Consider the following 14,387-nt stretch of genomic DNA (forward strand, 5'->3'; position numbering starts at 1 on the left):
TATATCCAACTAATCATTTCTAGCTACAAAACCTTAAAAGGCTGTATGTAAGACGCCTGCACCATCTACTTAAAAATCTGCAATTTCTGTTATTTTCTCATCGGAAGAAATTATTGATTTTAAAAGTAGCCTGTGGTCCAAGATATAATATATTTGTGTGCCAATTACCTCTAACGGTCAACACACGATCCCGACATAATTTTCGATCCGCGGCCTTACTCTTGACACTCGATTTCATTTGAAATTTAGGACAGTTCGAAAACACGATAATTATGTGACGCTCTACAATATTTATGTTCAAAATAAAATTATATGTTCCAAACTATTTATAGTATTTTGGTAGATCGTGTATTGTCTTAAATATGGCCACACAGATACTCGATTTCAATTTCAATTCCATAATGGACTCGATTTGGTCAAGAGTAACAATGACTTCTAGATTGGGATTGGTACTGTTTCGAGTTTGTGTTATCTTGAGATTGGAATAGGTTTCCAGGATAAGGATCCCGAAATACTGCGATTCACACTGCCCCGCTCCACGCTGCGGGGTGCGTGGAAACGCGCGTGGTTGCGGAAGTGCAGATCTGTATCATGCAGATGTCTTGGTATAAACGCGCCGAGCTTCAGTATAGTATGCGGTCACACAGAGGCCTATTTTACAGCAGCTCGCGGTGGTGATAGTACTTTAAAAATAAAATACTTTATTCATCACGTAGGCGAACATAGTTGCACTTATGATAAGTCAAGGTACATGAGAATATTTAATTAAACAAAGACAATTTATATTGAACATAAAATAAATGAAAGATAAAGTAAACAAAGAAGCCAGCTCGGGCTGGCTATGCTACTGCTCGGTGTGCCATACTTTGCATCTCGCCCGCCACTCACGCGCGGTGTCTCATGTTTCTCTGCACGTAGGCGCGTGATCGGTAACGCTGTACATGAATGCGTTTTCTGTGTTGCAATACTCATTTTTCAATGTAAAGAGAAATATTTAGAAGCTACGTAACAGCACACCTTCCCATTCTATGCTGCGTAATGCTGTGCTATGTACGAATCGGCTAAACCGATCAAAACAAGCCTTTTGTAATGAAATGATTTATTTGAATCCGTAAAATGTTATACATTATTTAGATTCCGTCAATATTAACTCTACCATAAATTCGGAAAGCAGTACTCGCCAAAGAAGAACGGACAAGAAACTCTGAGCTTATTTAAATCTGTTTTGATTGGTCCATTTTGGATATGGATCGAAAAGGCAATTAGGGTTGCTAATTGTATTTGGCAGTAAATCTGATTAGCAGTTTGTGTTAACTTCTAATAAAGTACGTTATAGGTGTTCGCTAATGTGTTTTTTGATTCAAAGCTTCACAACGAATACTGAGATTAGGGTTTTTCATTAGACCATATAAAAGCTGTTGTGTCTTTAAAATACAGATTTATGCATAACGACACAAAACGGTAGTGTTACACTTTCTATTTGTTACATTGACTGTCTCGTTGTATTGAACGAGTACTACTGCGCTGAGGTCCAGGGTTCGCATCCCGGGTTGGGCCAAAAATAATTGGCGTTGAATTGGATTTCCATCTTAAAAATCACTCAGACGCAGCTTAGAGTCGGCAAGTTGGTAGTGTGATAACTCCCGTGCCTCGGATAGCACGTAAAGCCGATGGTCCTGCTCCTGATATCTTTCCAGTCATGTCGTATTGTCGTCCTAGCGGATTATAAGAGTGCACCTGTGTATTGCGCACACACTTATGCACTATAAAATCTACTGCATACTTGACTGATCTTCGATGAGATTGGCCGCCGTGGCCGACATTTGCGTAGGAGTAATTCGATTCATATTGAAAGTTACTAATTTCCAGGTTCAAGGCAATAAGCACATGAAGCATCAATAATAGTCTAACCCCCTTATTCATAGATGTTATTTATCCAAGCCCTATCTTTGCTGTGGTAACAAGACTGTTTCTCAATGCTGTCGGCATGGCAGCCTTCGCAGTGCGTAGACGTAGGGCCAATGTGATTGGCTAATATTGAGATACAACTTGAATCTAGTTGGCTGTCAGATAAACAAAGCTGAACAACAGAAAACTGTCAGATAAACAGAGCTGAGAAACACTTGTTATCACAGCAATGCTCCGTCCTTAGATATATAACGTCTATGAATAAGGAGGTAAAGCTCTGGTTGAGATTTTAGTACGTCGCCGTCTACAAAGCAATGATGAGAAATTCAGAGAATAGTTTCGCCTAACACTAGTATTATTTGATTACTTACCACATAAAGGATGATTTGAGTTACAAACCATACAACAGGCACAAAAATTGAATAAGCCCGAAAAAAAAAAAACTATGTATACTTATTAAGTAGATTCCTAAGTCAATACAATAATATTTTTAATTTATGCTTTGTTTATTTAATATTATTTATTTTTAACAGGTAATACATAGATGTTCGCGAAATTAATTATATATTTTGTCCTTGCTCATTCAAGTAGATGCAGTCTACTTCATGCCTGCATGACAGCCTGGATGCTCATCCATTGATTTGTGAATGAGCACTAGTATAGTACTCGCAAGCATCTCGCACTCATGGGTATGTACGAAATCTATTAAAATTTCGTAGTCCTCGCTGCTCCAGTTGGAGTTGGTACTCATTTCGTTCGTCGTTCGGTCAAAACAATACAAAAGTGGCTTTACCGCTATCGAGAAAAACGTTCAAGAAACTATTCTACACCGACAAGACGGCCGTCATGCAAATGGCGGTACCGCGTTTTGACGTTGCGGTGTCAAATACCGCTCCCTAGGAAACCACGACATTTGGTTTATATAGAAAACGTTCTAGTGACGTCATTCACCGCTGTATTACTGCCGCTTTATGGCGGTACCGCTGTTCTAGGAAACTAGAGCTTTAGGGTTTTCCAATGATAAATAAAACACATTTTATTCACCAAATTATAATCCAAAAAGCATTTCGCTACAAATAACTCGTAAACTTCTAGTGACAATGGCGAAACATCGAAACGTATCCGTGAAATGGCAATCGGGAATGTTCTAGTTATAACTGACAAATGTATGGACGATATATATAAGAAAACAATTGAAACTGAATCTTGAGCATTTAGCATACAGCTGAAAGTACTATGACACATGAATGATTCAAACCAGCTTAGTTTTCATCACGGTAATTTGTACCGTATTCATAAGCGCGCTAGACTCTGTTTTGATTGCTTTCAAAATTGTGTTTAGCAGTCACTCGGCCAGATTTTAAGGTGGTATAAAGCATCAAAGTTCAATTTCCATACATTTGCAATTAGTAACTTTTGGTTAGTTTAATGTTAATGCAAATGGATAAACAATATTCATTTGTGGACACTGCATACAATATATTTATGCGTTAAAATACATTTAAAAATTTCATGATTATTTTTACAATTTATAAAACTTAAAAATAGAAAAAAAAAATTACGAAGCGTACGCAGCGCCATCTGTAAAATCCGCAACACAATACAATCGGAGCCCGATAAGGGAAAAGTCAAAATAAAAATACCAAATCGGTACAAAATGTTAGAAAATAAAACAAATATTAACAATAAACAAGAACCATCGATAAATACATAAAAATACATAATTTTTCAACGATTTTCTCAATAATAAACATGAAATCACGTCTGTCACAAAACTCAATTTGAACTTATGGAAGGGTCAAACGAAAGGAACATGAAAAAATGCGTAGATACCGCGCACTTTACTTATAAATATGCTTTTGGCCTATCAGTAACTGACATGTACAAAGCAGACGATTTAAGTCCGAGACAAATTACAGAAAAATCCATTTCACTCCAACCATTTTTAAAAATATAATTAAAACACCCAATTTTTTATATTTTTTCGATCATATGCAACGTAAAATCAACTTTATGTAACTAGTTTTTTAGTCTACGTTTGCTTTGTACATATCAGCTAACTCGCGAATTGTGAGGTTTTAAACGCCACCAAAAATGTGGTTAAATCACGCGTATCAACTACCCCTGTAACACTCCTAACCTAGAAACAATCCTGAAGTTGTCTTTGATTACTTATCTTACGGCATATTTGAATAAACAATCCCAACTTATCCTATCGTCGGATCCATAGCGAAAATGGACCAATCAGAAGGCTTGATGTTTCACAAATGACTCATTTTGATTGGTTTATTTTTACCATTGATCCGAAGATAGGTATTGGGATTGTTCACTGAAATACTCCGTTAACCAAAGACACTGCCCCGTTTGCACCGACCTTTTCAGGTTAGTCGACTTCGAAACCTCTAAAAGGGGTATGAGAATAACGTATAAATACGTCACACCGCTACTGTCCGTGTTACGTCCACTTAAAATCTATAAAAGTCAGTACAAACGAGGTCCGTTCAGGATATATGCCCATTTAAAACCTCACAATCCGCTATATAAATGTGTGAGCGCGCTCCGTGCGTTCACTTGAGCGCGCACTCCACGAACACTGCGCAGAGCTGGTGCGCGTCCGACACGACGTCCGACGCGTCCGACACGACGTCCGACCCGTCCGACACGACGTCGGTCGCGCCGGTGTCGGAGCGCGGCGGCTCGCACGCCAGCCCCGCCGCCGACAACGGCCACAGCTCGCGCAACATCGACCTGCGATCAGAAACATTTTGTATAAGATTTATTATCATTAGCCACATGAAATCCATTGAACATAGCCCTCCCCTAAACATTTCCAGACAATATAGGATCAGCTGACCCTACAGACGTTGTCCTGTCTTAACTATGAATTATAATTTGATATGGTGGCATCACATATGGCATATTTGAGCGAATATTTGCATTATTTCGCCAATCAAATATCAACTGCGTACACAACGAACACAAAGTTGACATTCCATTGTCCACAGCCCGCAATATTTTTAAATACGCTAGGTGTGATAGTGTATCAGAAATACAAATGACTCACCACAGCCGCCTATCCACAACCGCCTTCACAGTAGGCAAGGGGAAGCCGTTGAACGGTGACGCCACTGGAATGGTGTACGCGCCCATATCTCGCCACACAAGCCACTCGCCCACCGCCAGCGCGGGCAGGCTCGTGGCCGGCAGCACGCAGTCCAGCCCGTCGCACGACGGACCCCACACGGAACACGGCAGCAGGTTGTCTGACCGGGCCTGGAATGGAAACTTGATTCAAGTGAACGGCAAAATTACAATCACCGTAGCCAACCACGGTATAAATTTGTAAAAATCTACTCGTGATAGGTCTCTCGTATGTGAGAGTCCACCTGGGTAGGTATCCATCTGGATAGAAGTGTGTAGTCACTGTTGTGTTCCGGTTTGAAGGATATTGTAGCCAGTGTAACTACTGTACATAATAAGGCTTAACATCTCATGCCTCAGGATGGCGAGCGTATTGGAATACAAAAACAATACTTTGTACTTCAAAGTGTTGGATAGTGTTACTGTATATGAGCGGTCGTATCGCTTATCATCAGACGAACGGCAAGCTCGTCTCGCTATTCAAAGCAATAAAAAAAATACCGCTATTCAAATATCATCCAGCTGGCATAAATCATCGATATACTAAACAAGTAAATTATGTATGTAGGTTTCTAAAATACTTAATAATTTTCCATTTGTTTGTATTATGGAAGGCACTTAAGGCGATACCTCAAGGTCCATTTTCATACATTTTGTTTCGGCTTTAATCTGGGTAACTAAACAAGTATTGGCAAGTAAAGAATTTAAATTCACGTCTAGTTAGTGATTAGTTCTCGCAGTTGAAAGAAAAACGTAAAAATAATTAATAATCATGGATATTTCGGCCTTTAAAATTTCATCAAATTTGACAAGTACGTATTGTTAGTGTGAGTGACGGCTGACTGAGTATAGCGGCACAAATGAGAACTATATATAAATGATTAACGCTGTCGCACCAAGATAACCGTGAGATGGCGTTATTTATTCTTTTCAAATTGGATATATCGTAGTAGAATATACATGAATCATTTAAAAACACATCAAATATGATATGCCTTTTAAATAATTTTGTAATGGGAAAAATAGAAAATAGAAATGAGGAGAATCACTAACTTTTTATCACGACAGAGGGCGCACTGTACCTTGGCTTGACAAAACAAACGTCAAACCGTATGACGTATCACTGAGTGTTTATGTATATAATATACTTTTGTTCCAAATGCCTCAATGCAGTGCGTTAAATTGTAAAAACAGAGGAAAACATTTATTTCCAAAGGAAAGTAAACGTAGAAAGCAATGGGAATCTGCGTTACGTATAAAAAACTTCGAAGCTAGTAGCACAGCACGATTGTGTGTTGCGCATTTTACAGAAAAAAGATTATTACGGGAAAATCAATTATACAGGTGAGTCACTATAGAATTTCTATGTAATTTACCTATTTCCATTAATTTTTAATTACTTCGTGCTAATTATTTTTGTTTTTATGATTTCAGGTTATGAGCTCCTTGCAAAATTTCTTAAAAAGACAGCTGTGCTATCTGTGTTCTTCTTAACGAAGATAAAACCAGAAAATCCAGCTGTTGTGGCACATCAACAACGTATTGAACGAAGAAGTCAGTCGAGTAACAAATGTAGATGATTCACAACCATCAAGTAGCAAAGTTAACCTAATAAGTGACAGACAATTTACTGGAAGTTGATCATGAAGAAGCAGTCAAAACAGAAGACAACAGTGCAGTAGGATGTACATATATTATGCATGAATTTATATCTAAGGGCACTCAAGTTGATCAAGAACACAAATATGGGTTTATGAATAGATATAAAGATGATAATGCCACTATTAAGTTTTACACAGGTTTTGAATCATATAAAAATTTAATTTAGTCTACTCAGCTCTTAGTCCAGTGGTTCACAAAATAAAATATTATGGCAGCAATGTGATTATTCTTAGCAGTGATTCTAATTCTAATTTATTAGTTGGTGCAATACCTGGTAGCTTGCTGTTATATTGTTCTCAAGCATTTGCAGGATTGATAAGTGATCAGTAGGCAGTGGAACAAAGTGACCTTTTAGCAAAATGTGAAAGTGGTAGTATATACTGACTGACAGAGGATTTATGATACAATATATATTTCATCAGACAAAAATGTGACCATTAGGATTCCCAGTTTCTTAAAAGAAAAATTTCAGTTGCCTGGTCTTAATGTAATAAAAGATAGGGAGCTTGCAAACAAAGGAGTTCATATAGAAAGAATAATAGGATTAACAAAGACAAACAAAATTTAAAAAATGAATTAGACCATAACTATATCCCAATAGTGAGCAAAATCTTTTTTTATGTTTTATGTGCTAAACATCTACAATTTCAGGAATTATACTATTACTATATTGTGAAAGATATTAGATAAAAAGATGTAATTATTTCAATTTATTTATTAATTGTAAATAGTTCTTATACACATACTTATTTACATTTCTGGTTCTAAATTATGTACATAAAAGTTTAACAAATTTGTCAACATGCCATTAATAAATGAGTCATCTCTATTAATGAATATTATTTTCATATCCTCAAATGTGTAAACAATAAAATTGCAATATTAAGGCCCCCGAACAATAAAGTTGGCCTTGGATTTGGGCATAATATGGATGCTGCTTTTTTAAATGTAATTCTCCATTAAGTATTTTTAAGTAAGGCACAGTCACAGAGGTTATTTTATAATATCTAGCAGCATATGGACACTTAACCTCAACAATAGTATCTTTACCCAATATACCGTCTGGAGAAACAGCCAGAAAAGGATATTCAAATGATATAATGAATCCACTTTTTTTATTTTTAGTCCATAATCTCTATCATATTTGGCAATGGAAATAGTTTCTTGGATTTTACTATGCACAACTAACATAGTCTGCACAGCTTTGGGGGCCAAAAATCATATCGATTACATATATTTTTGGTACTTATATGCTTTACTGTGGCACACTAAATGAAACATACTGGCAGTAATCCTGCATGATCTTTCATGCCACTCAGAGGAATCACTTTGGGCTCTTGTATTCTTCTCACTTCCTGAATTTGTTCAGATATAATATTTTTTAATAATAGCTTCTCTAGTAAAATATCTATTGGAGTCCTATCTACATAGGTGTAACGATCCCATTCAATGCCATGTGGATTTGCGGGTTCACATGTCTGTAATAAAGGTATTGAGCTTTCATCATATCCCATTACTAAAATTTTCACATAATCAGCATAACTGTCCATAATATCAGTAAGTATCTTTTAGTGTGTTATAAGTACAAGATTTCAATATCTTGTTGGGTAAATTTTGAGCTGCAATGGGTGAATTATAAAATACTTTCTTGGGTCTATTGAATGTCATTAATTTTTGAGTACTTGACAGATGCAATTTAATATTTTTTTTTGTGTACCATCCAACAATACAGAGACATGTTTGCAACATGCTTGAGTACCACTGCCTGCAGCACAATCGCAATGGCATTCTTCAATTACTCCATCTTTACTTAATTTTATATCCACAAAGTATACCATTTTTTCATACTGGCTTTACATTGTCCTCGCAGTGGGTATAAATGCCATCTGTGGAATAGCGGGCAGTCACAAGATGTCGAAATTCGTACAGGAGTTGTCCTTTATGCTGAGTATTATATCTGCAAAAAAACAATAATGTAGTAAGAAAATATAATATAATGTTATCAAGATATCATGATATATGAGTGTAGGTATACCAATTTAAATACATAAAATTTACACTGTCATCTTTGTAAACAACTGCCTAAGATTATAATCATTACATATGGGTACATAACTTTCAAAATATTCCTGTATTGCTTGTCTCGTAATCATTGGTAAAGAAGTGTCCGCAATTATGTCTCTGAAAGTATCAGTGGCTGGACTCAGATATGCGATCTCCTCTTGGATCTCGCAGTCAACACCAAAATTTTTATTCCGGTCATTAGATTGCAATCTATAACAAAACCAAGAACTGAGGTCCGAGAACAAGAAAATAAGGCATATAAGCGAATTATAACCTAAATATTATAGTATTTACCTTTCTATCAAATTAGCCTTTTTTTCCGGCAATTGACGCATTTCTTTTACGAACCTCAACTTTAAGTTGAGGCACAGTCATGAAAGCGTACATATTTTAATGAATTAGCACTTCAAATTTCTTGAAATAGCGTCTTCACTTACGTCAAGAAAAGTAAACAACGGTAAACAAAGTACACTCGTGTATCTCCATTGTTATGAGTATTTGATAGAAGCCTTATTTATGATTTGACATATTACAACCGACGTTGCCGCTCTTCCTATTGACCGTCGTCAAGGTCGTGAAGTGAACCTATGGGACGTTGCCAGCTCAATACCCTGTTGGGTCTAAGGTAAAAAGTAAGTTTCATCACATTACGTTAATGTCACTACTATTGCACGCGGTTTTGCCTGTGCAAAATTTTAGATTTAAAATTATAAATAAGATCGCCTGAGAATTTTACCTGTATTTAATATAATGTAATTTGTAAATGTGACGATCGATAAAAGAATATAATATATAGTTTTTTCAATAAAAGTTATGATTTTGTTTCTATTTATTAACTTCTCCCTCGGGATAGGTGCTTTAAAATCGTATTTTATACAGTAACTTTTCAAATAAAACTATTTACGGATTTTATCGTGGTGATTTATATTATTTTCTCCCTAATGCTATATGTACTTATATTGGGAGTAAATAATAATATATATCACCGCGATAAAATACGTAAATAGACAATATTTCAAAGATAAAAAAATAAACAATACATAATAAAAATAACATCTATGGAGCTTTCAATTAAATAAAGAATAATTGGACGACAGGAGTTAACAACATATCAGCAATTAATTCTGTTGACAGAAGTTTATATAATCATATTACCGATATATTTAATTGTATTTTTCATTTCAGTGTTTGTATCTTCCAGTATTATATATTAGTCTATGTTTGTTTCGATTTTATACAGTAATCATCTATTATAAATAAATATTTCATTTGTAAAAACTTAAATTCCAATCGCCGTAGCGTAACTCAGGAAGATATTTTTTTTTATATAAATACCTCATACCAAAGTCTGTTTTACAACAATAAATCAAATAAAATAAAATTTCACTCGACGGTCGTATTATATACGGCCAAATTGAATAGCCGCTTTTTCATTATAAGAACAGTACATTACAACCACCTCCGTGACTTGTGACGGCCATTGCATTCCAGGCTTTTACAAAAACATGACGTTACTCGCGATTAAAAAACAACCTTATGTGGTGGGTGTGAGGTCGAATTTGTGTTTAGTCCATCAATACTTATGATTTTCTGTTTCATGTTTTGTTTGAATTTATCGACGACGCTAATTTTCGTTATCACATTTGCAAGGAGTTTAGTTCAGCCTTTAGGATTCGATACAAGACAACATAATGGTGGTCTCGGTGTATGTACACCTTTGATGTACACGTATACACGTGCTATACCAAAATATCTGTATGAAGCTCCGTCATGCACCGTCAGTGCTAGCACAACTGAAGCTGCGTTGGAACCAGAACTAACCAATTGATCCCAACCGGATACCGATGCCTATCTACTACCTGTGGAAATGATTTCTAGTAACAACCTGCAATTGGTAATTGGATAACTGATTGTGGACTCGAAGCACGAACTTCAGTGGGCATTTAATGTGCCAAAACATACTCGGGTTATTGTTTCCAAATTCAATATGCCAGTGAAAAACAAAAGGGTTTCCATAGTGTTTCCACATTTTAATGCAGCATGTGTGATGAAATTTGGCACCATTGTTCTGAAAGGGATAACACAAACATAATATGCTTTATGTGGGCAATCATAACAGCTTGCAGATATTACACGCGAGTGGCTCATATGATAATCTTTGTGGACTCGCCAAATATGGCTGGTATTATATTTCTTGCAATTGAAAAACGACAATACATGGGACAAATAATTGTCTGCGGAAATAAAGAAACCTGGTGACTAAGATAGATTTATTGCCAGTGTAAAAGGTATATATTGGATGCTACTCTATATATTACTGTTTATATGTAAGGGGGCTAGTTAAAAAGGTTATATGGTCACAACTTAGATTCATCATTAGGAATGGAAGTTCCATACACAATATAGGAATTATTATTTATTAGATTACTCATGCCTTTACATTAGCATACTATCTCATGACAATTTTCTTTCCAGGCTTGAATTATCAGCAATGACAAAAAAGCCTATTTATTGGTTTCAAAAATAAATACTGTTTCACAATAGGAAAATATTATGAATTGAAAAGAATAGATTTAAACAGACCTAGTTGCTGTAAAAAAATTACAGAGCCGTTTACGGCAATGGAATCTAAAATAAAAAATTTCAAGAGTGAAGAAATGCATAGTCTCCATTATTTAAATTTTATTAGAGATGGAGATTCTTCTGTGTTTGCTAATGTGAAAGAAAAAGTACAACATGGGAACTAAATAAAAAAATTGACACCAGTGCACAAGGTAATTTATTGTATCCAATATCCATAGACCTTTATCTCCTTGGCATAGTGTTAGTTGTATTATCATGAGGCCGGAGATTCCAAGGTTTTGTTACCATTTATGGGTGATAGGATTTTGAATGCCTCAAATATGATTGGTGTCATAAAATCTCAACTAAATTATTAGTGTAACATTCTTGGTAAAGACTGCTGGTCCCACCACACATTGAAGTAGAATAAAAAAGGAATGTTCAGATACAATGAATGCTTCACATAAATGTTTTGTATTTGTAATCATTAATACCTGGTGGTGTGAACTACTACTATGCTATGCTAATTATCATGATAACTTGCTATATGTCAATATTGTAATTCACCTTTTACTTGGCCGACTAAACATTGAACTTGAATTGATAATGTAATGTGGATAAACATATACTATATTACTACTCACATTTCAGATTTTAGCTAATACAAAGCTTCCACACTATGGATGAAATATTTTGAAACCAAGGTTACTGAAGAACTACTGTGCAATAAATTATTGTACGTAGAGCAATGGTCAGCCTAGTTCCATGGCTGATGATTTTCAGATTCGGCCACCGCATGTATTTGGAAACTATGAGAAAAGGAAAAATTTACTACTCTTTCCATTCGTAATTTATAATATAATTTGTACATAGTGTTACTTTTGTAAAATTAGCCAGACAAATGTGATTTGTTATCTATAATAAAAATATAAAACTATAAACTGGTAAATCATTTGCCATTGTATTCAAATTTAATTAGAGTATGTCATGTTTTAAGTTTGAGAAATCATTTCAGAATTGTGGCATTTTACTTAAAAACAAATAAAACCAAAAACTTTCTTCCAAATATTGTATTTCAGTAAAATCAATGTCCATATTTTCATGACTGGAGCTGGCTGGACAGTCATCCTGTGATTCTGAAGAACTACTACTGTCATCTTTAAGATTTATTATAATTCTTTCAATGTCCTCTTACAGGGTATGTTCTCTCTTGTAATAGTCATTTTAAATTTTTCTTACATGTTGACATGAGATTTTCCAATCATCTTCGGTTATGTCTTGAAAGCACTCACATATGCTTCCTTTAACAAACAAATAATTACTTTTGATTTGGATAATAAATGAATATTAAATTGTAAATTATTATTAAACCTGTACTTTGAATGAATCATTTCATTATTATAACATTAATATTTTATACAATATGAGCTGCTTCTGTTTTGCTAAGCCCCATATAAGCTCAATGAGATTTAAATCACAGTAGTAAGGTGGAACCCTTACCACTCTACCTCTACCTACCTACCTACCTACACTACACCTCAATTAGTAATTACTAATTATTGATGCAAGTATCTCAAGATGACGTGGACAATCTTTAAACTAATTTTGTCATATGAATGTAAACATTACCTACGGGCTTGATAATATATTGCAAGATATAGAAAAATACTTAGTGCAAGTAGTAAAAATCACTCCAGACTCATCAAAACTTATAAAGTACACTTAAATTATTAACAAAATAAACTTCCACTTACCAGATCCGATAGAATTGTTTTTGCTTCTTGTTCAGCTAGACATGGTCGGTAAAAGTTTTATATATAATTTCTCTCGCGAACCTTATTATTCGCGGCTTATTCATTTTGTATCGCGAATAGTATCTTCTTGTTCTTATTGCAAAATTTTAATAAAAGACAACACCGACACTATTTATAAAACTTCACAAACGTCAAAAATGTGATAATGTTGCCAGGTAAAATAAAGGATTAGTTCCATTTCTACACTTTTTTGCCAAGCTATAAAATACAGTATTTTAATTTATTTATTCCCAATTTTTCGTCATCCATTATAAGTATGCACCAACAAAGATGCGATACGAGAGATTACGTTCAATTTTTCGAGACCTTGAAATATGTTTTCTGCATTAGTACCATCTAGTGGTCCTATATAAAAATTACTTTCGATATGTGTGCGTGCGTATATGTACACGAAATACCGATCTTTCTGCTTCAGCTAACTTAAACGGTACTATTCTCAGATATTCGTTATGATGAAGCAAAATAAATATATAGATAAATTGTAGCATAGTATATACCTCTAGCATATAGCAAAAAAAATTCTAGAAACAAAGTATTTTGGACGTAATTATAAAAAATGTGACTTTTTGTGACTTCAATGCCATCTAGCGAAAAAATTGCGGCGGAGCCATGAACGGATTCGCCTTAAGTTAAATAAACGAATGATTAATTTAATCGAGTGAGCGTCCTCTGAAATCTGCCGCCCTAGGCCGCGGCCTACACGGCCTATTTACAAATCCAGGATTGCTAAGTATGCTGAATGGCTACCTGCAGCGGGCGCGGGCGCACGTGCTGGTGGTCGTACAGCACGCAGTTGAACGAGCCGTACACGCCGTCGTTGATGAAGTACATCGTGTGCGACTCCTCATCGCCCTCCTTGCCCAGCAGCTGAGATAAATAACAATATTATAGTGTGGAGTCGTCTATTAATCACGTGATGTTTTTAGTGACCTTTTAACCCGCTCCCCCCCCTGGTGATATTATCTTAGGCTGTCTCGCTCACTCGCGTCCCGCCGCCATACATCAGAGCGGGACAACATATCTGTTTGGCTGCCGCACTGGACAATACTTCATTATTTTGGCGATAATCAAGGTGATAATAAAGGATTCAAAAATATATATTTGTTAGTAGATGTAGATAGCCGGCGATAGTCTAGTTGGTTGTGGAACGGACTGCCAAGACGATTGTCCGCAGGTTCATATCCCAAGGGCACACACCTCAGACTTTTCTAAATCATGTGTGTATTCTTTGTGAAT

General features: G+C 35.5%; 1 protein-coding gene and 3 long non-coding RNA genes across 5 annotated transcripts in view; 2 read left to right on the forward strand and 2 right to left on the reverse strand.

The window, feature by feature from the left end:
* Nucleotides 1-2,942: 2,942 nt before the first annotated feature.
* The window catches only part of LOC115443006 (ornithine decarboxylase), a 36,206-nt gene continuing 24,761 nt past the window's right edge, over nt 2,943-14,387 (reverse strand). For both annotated transcript variants that reach the window (XM_030168274.2, XM_030168275.2), the window contains exons 9-11: nt 13,899-14,018; nt 4,973-5,181; nt 2,943-4,656 (exon numbers count right to left, since the gene is read on the reverse strand). In XM_030168274.2, the coding sequence (XP_030024134.2) occupies nt 4,476-4,656; nt 4,973-5,181; nt 13,899-14,018 (510 nt within the window). In that variant the 3' untranslated portion in view covers nt 2,943-4,475. The remainder of the gene's footprint in view (nt 4,657-4,972; nt 5,182-13,898; nt 14,019-14,387) is intronic.
* LOC119190483 lies at nt 5,735-7,540 on the forward strand. Its single transcript, XR_005112929.1, has 2 exons — nt 5,735-6,393; nt 6,484-7,540. It is a non-coding gene; the product is annotated as an uncharacterized LOC119190483 (long non-coding RNA).
* LOC119190480 lies at nt 7,693-13,887 on the reverse strand. The gene is made up of 5 exons (XR_005112927.1): nt 13,092-13,887; nt 11,982-12,638; nt 9,070-10,843; nt 8,429-8,985; nt 7,693-8,189 (listed from the first exon to the last, which is right to left on the reverse strand). It is a non-coding gene; the product is annotated as an uncharacterized LOC119190480 (long non-coding RNA).
* LOC119190481 lies at nt 11,065-12,403 on the forward strand. Its single transcript, XR_005112928.1, has 2 exons — nt 11,065-11,549; nt 11,989-12,403. It is a non-coding gene; the product is annotated as an uncharacterized LOC119190481 (long non-coding RNA).

The sequence above is a fragment of the Manduca sexta genome, chromosome 4, assembly GCF_014839805.1.
Source record: "Manduca sexta isolate Smith_Timp_Sample1 chromosome 4, JHU_Msex_v1.0, whole genome shotgun sequence".
NCBI classification, from domain to species: domain Eukaryota; kingdom Metazoa; phylum Arthropoda; class Insecta; order Lepidoptera; family Sphingidae; genus Manduca; species Manduca sexta.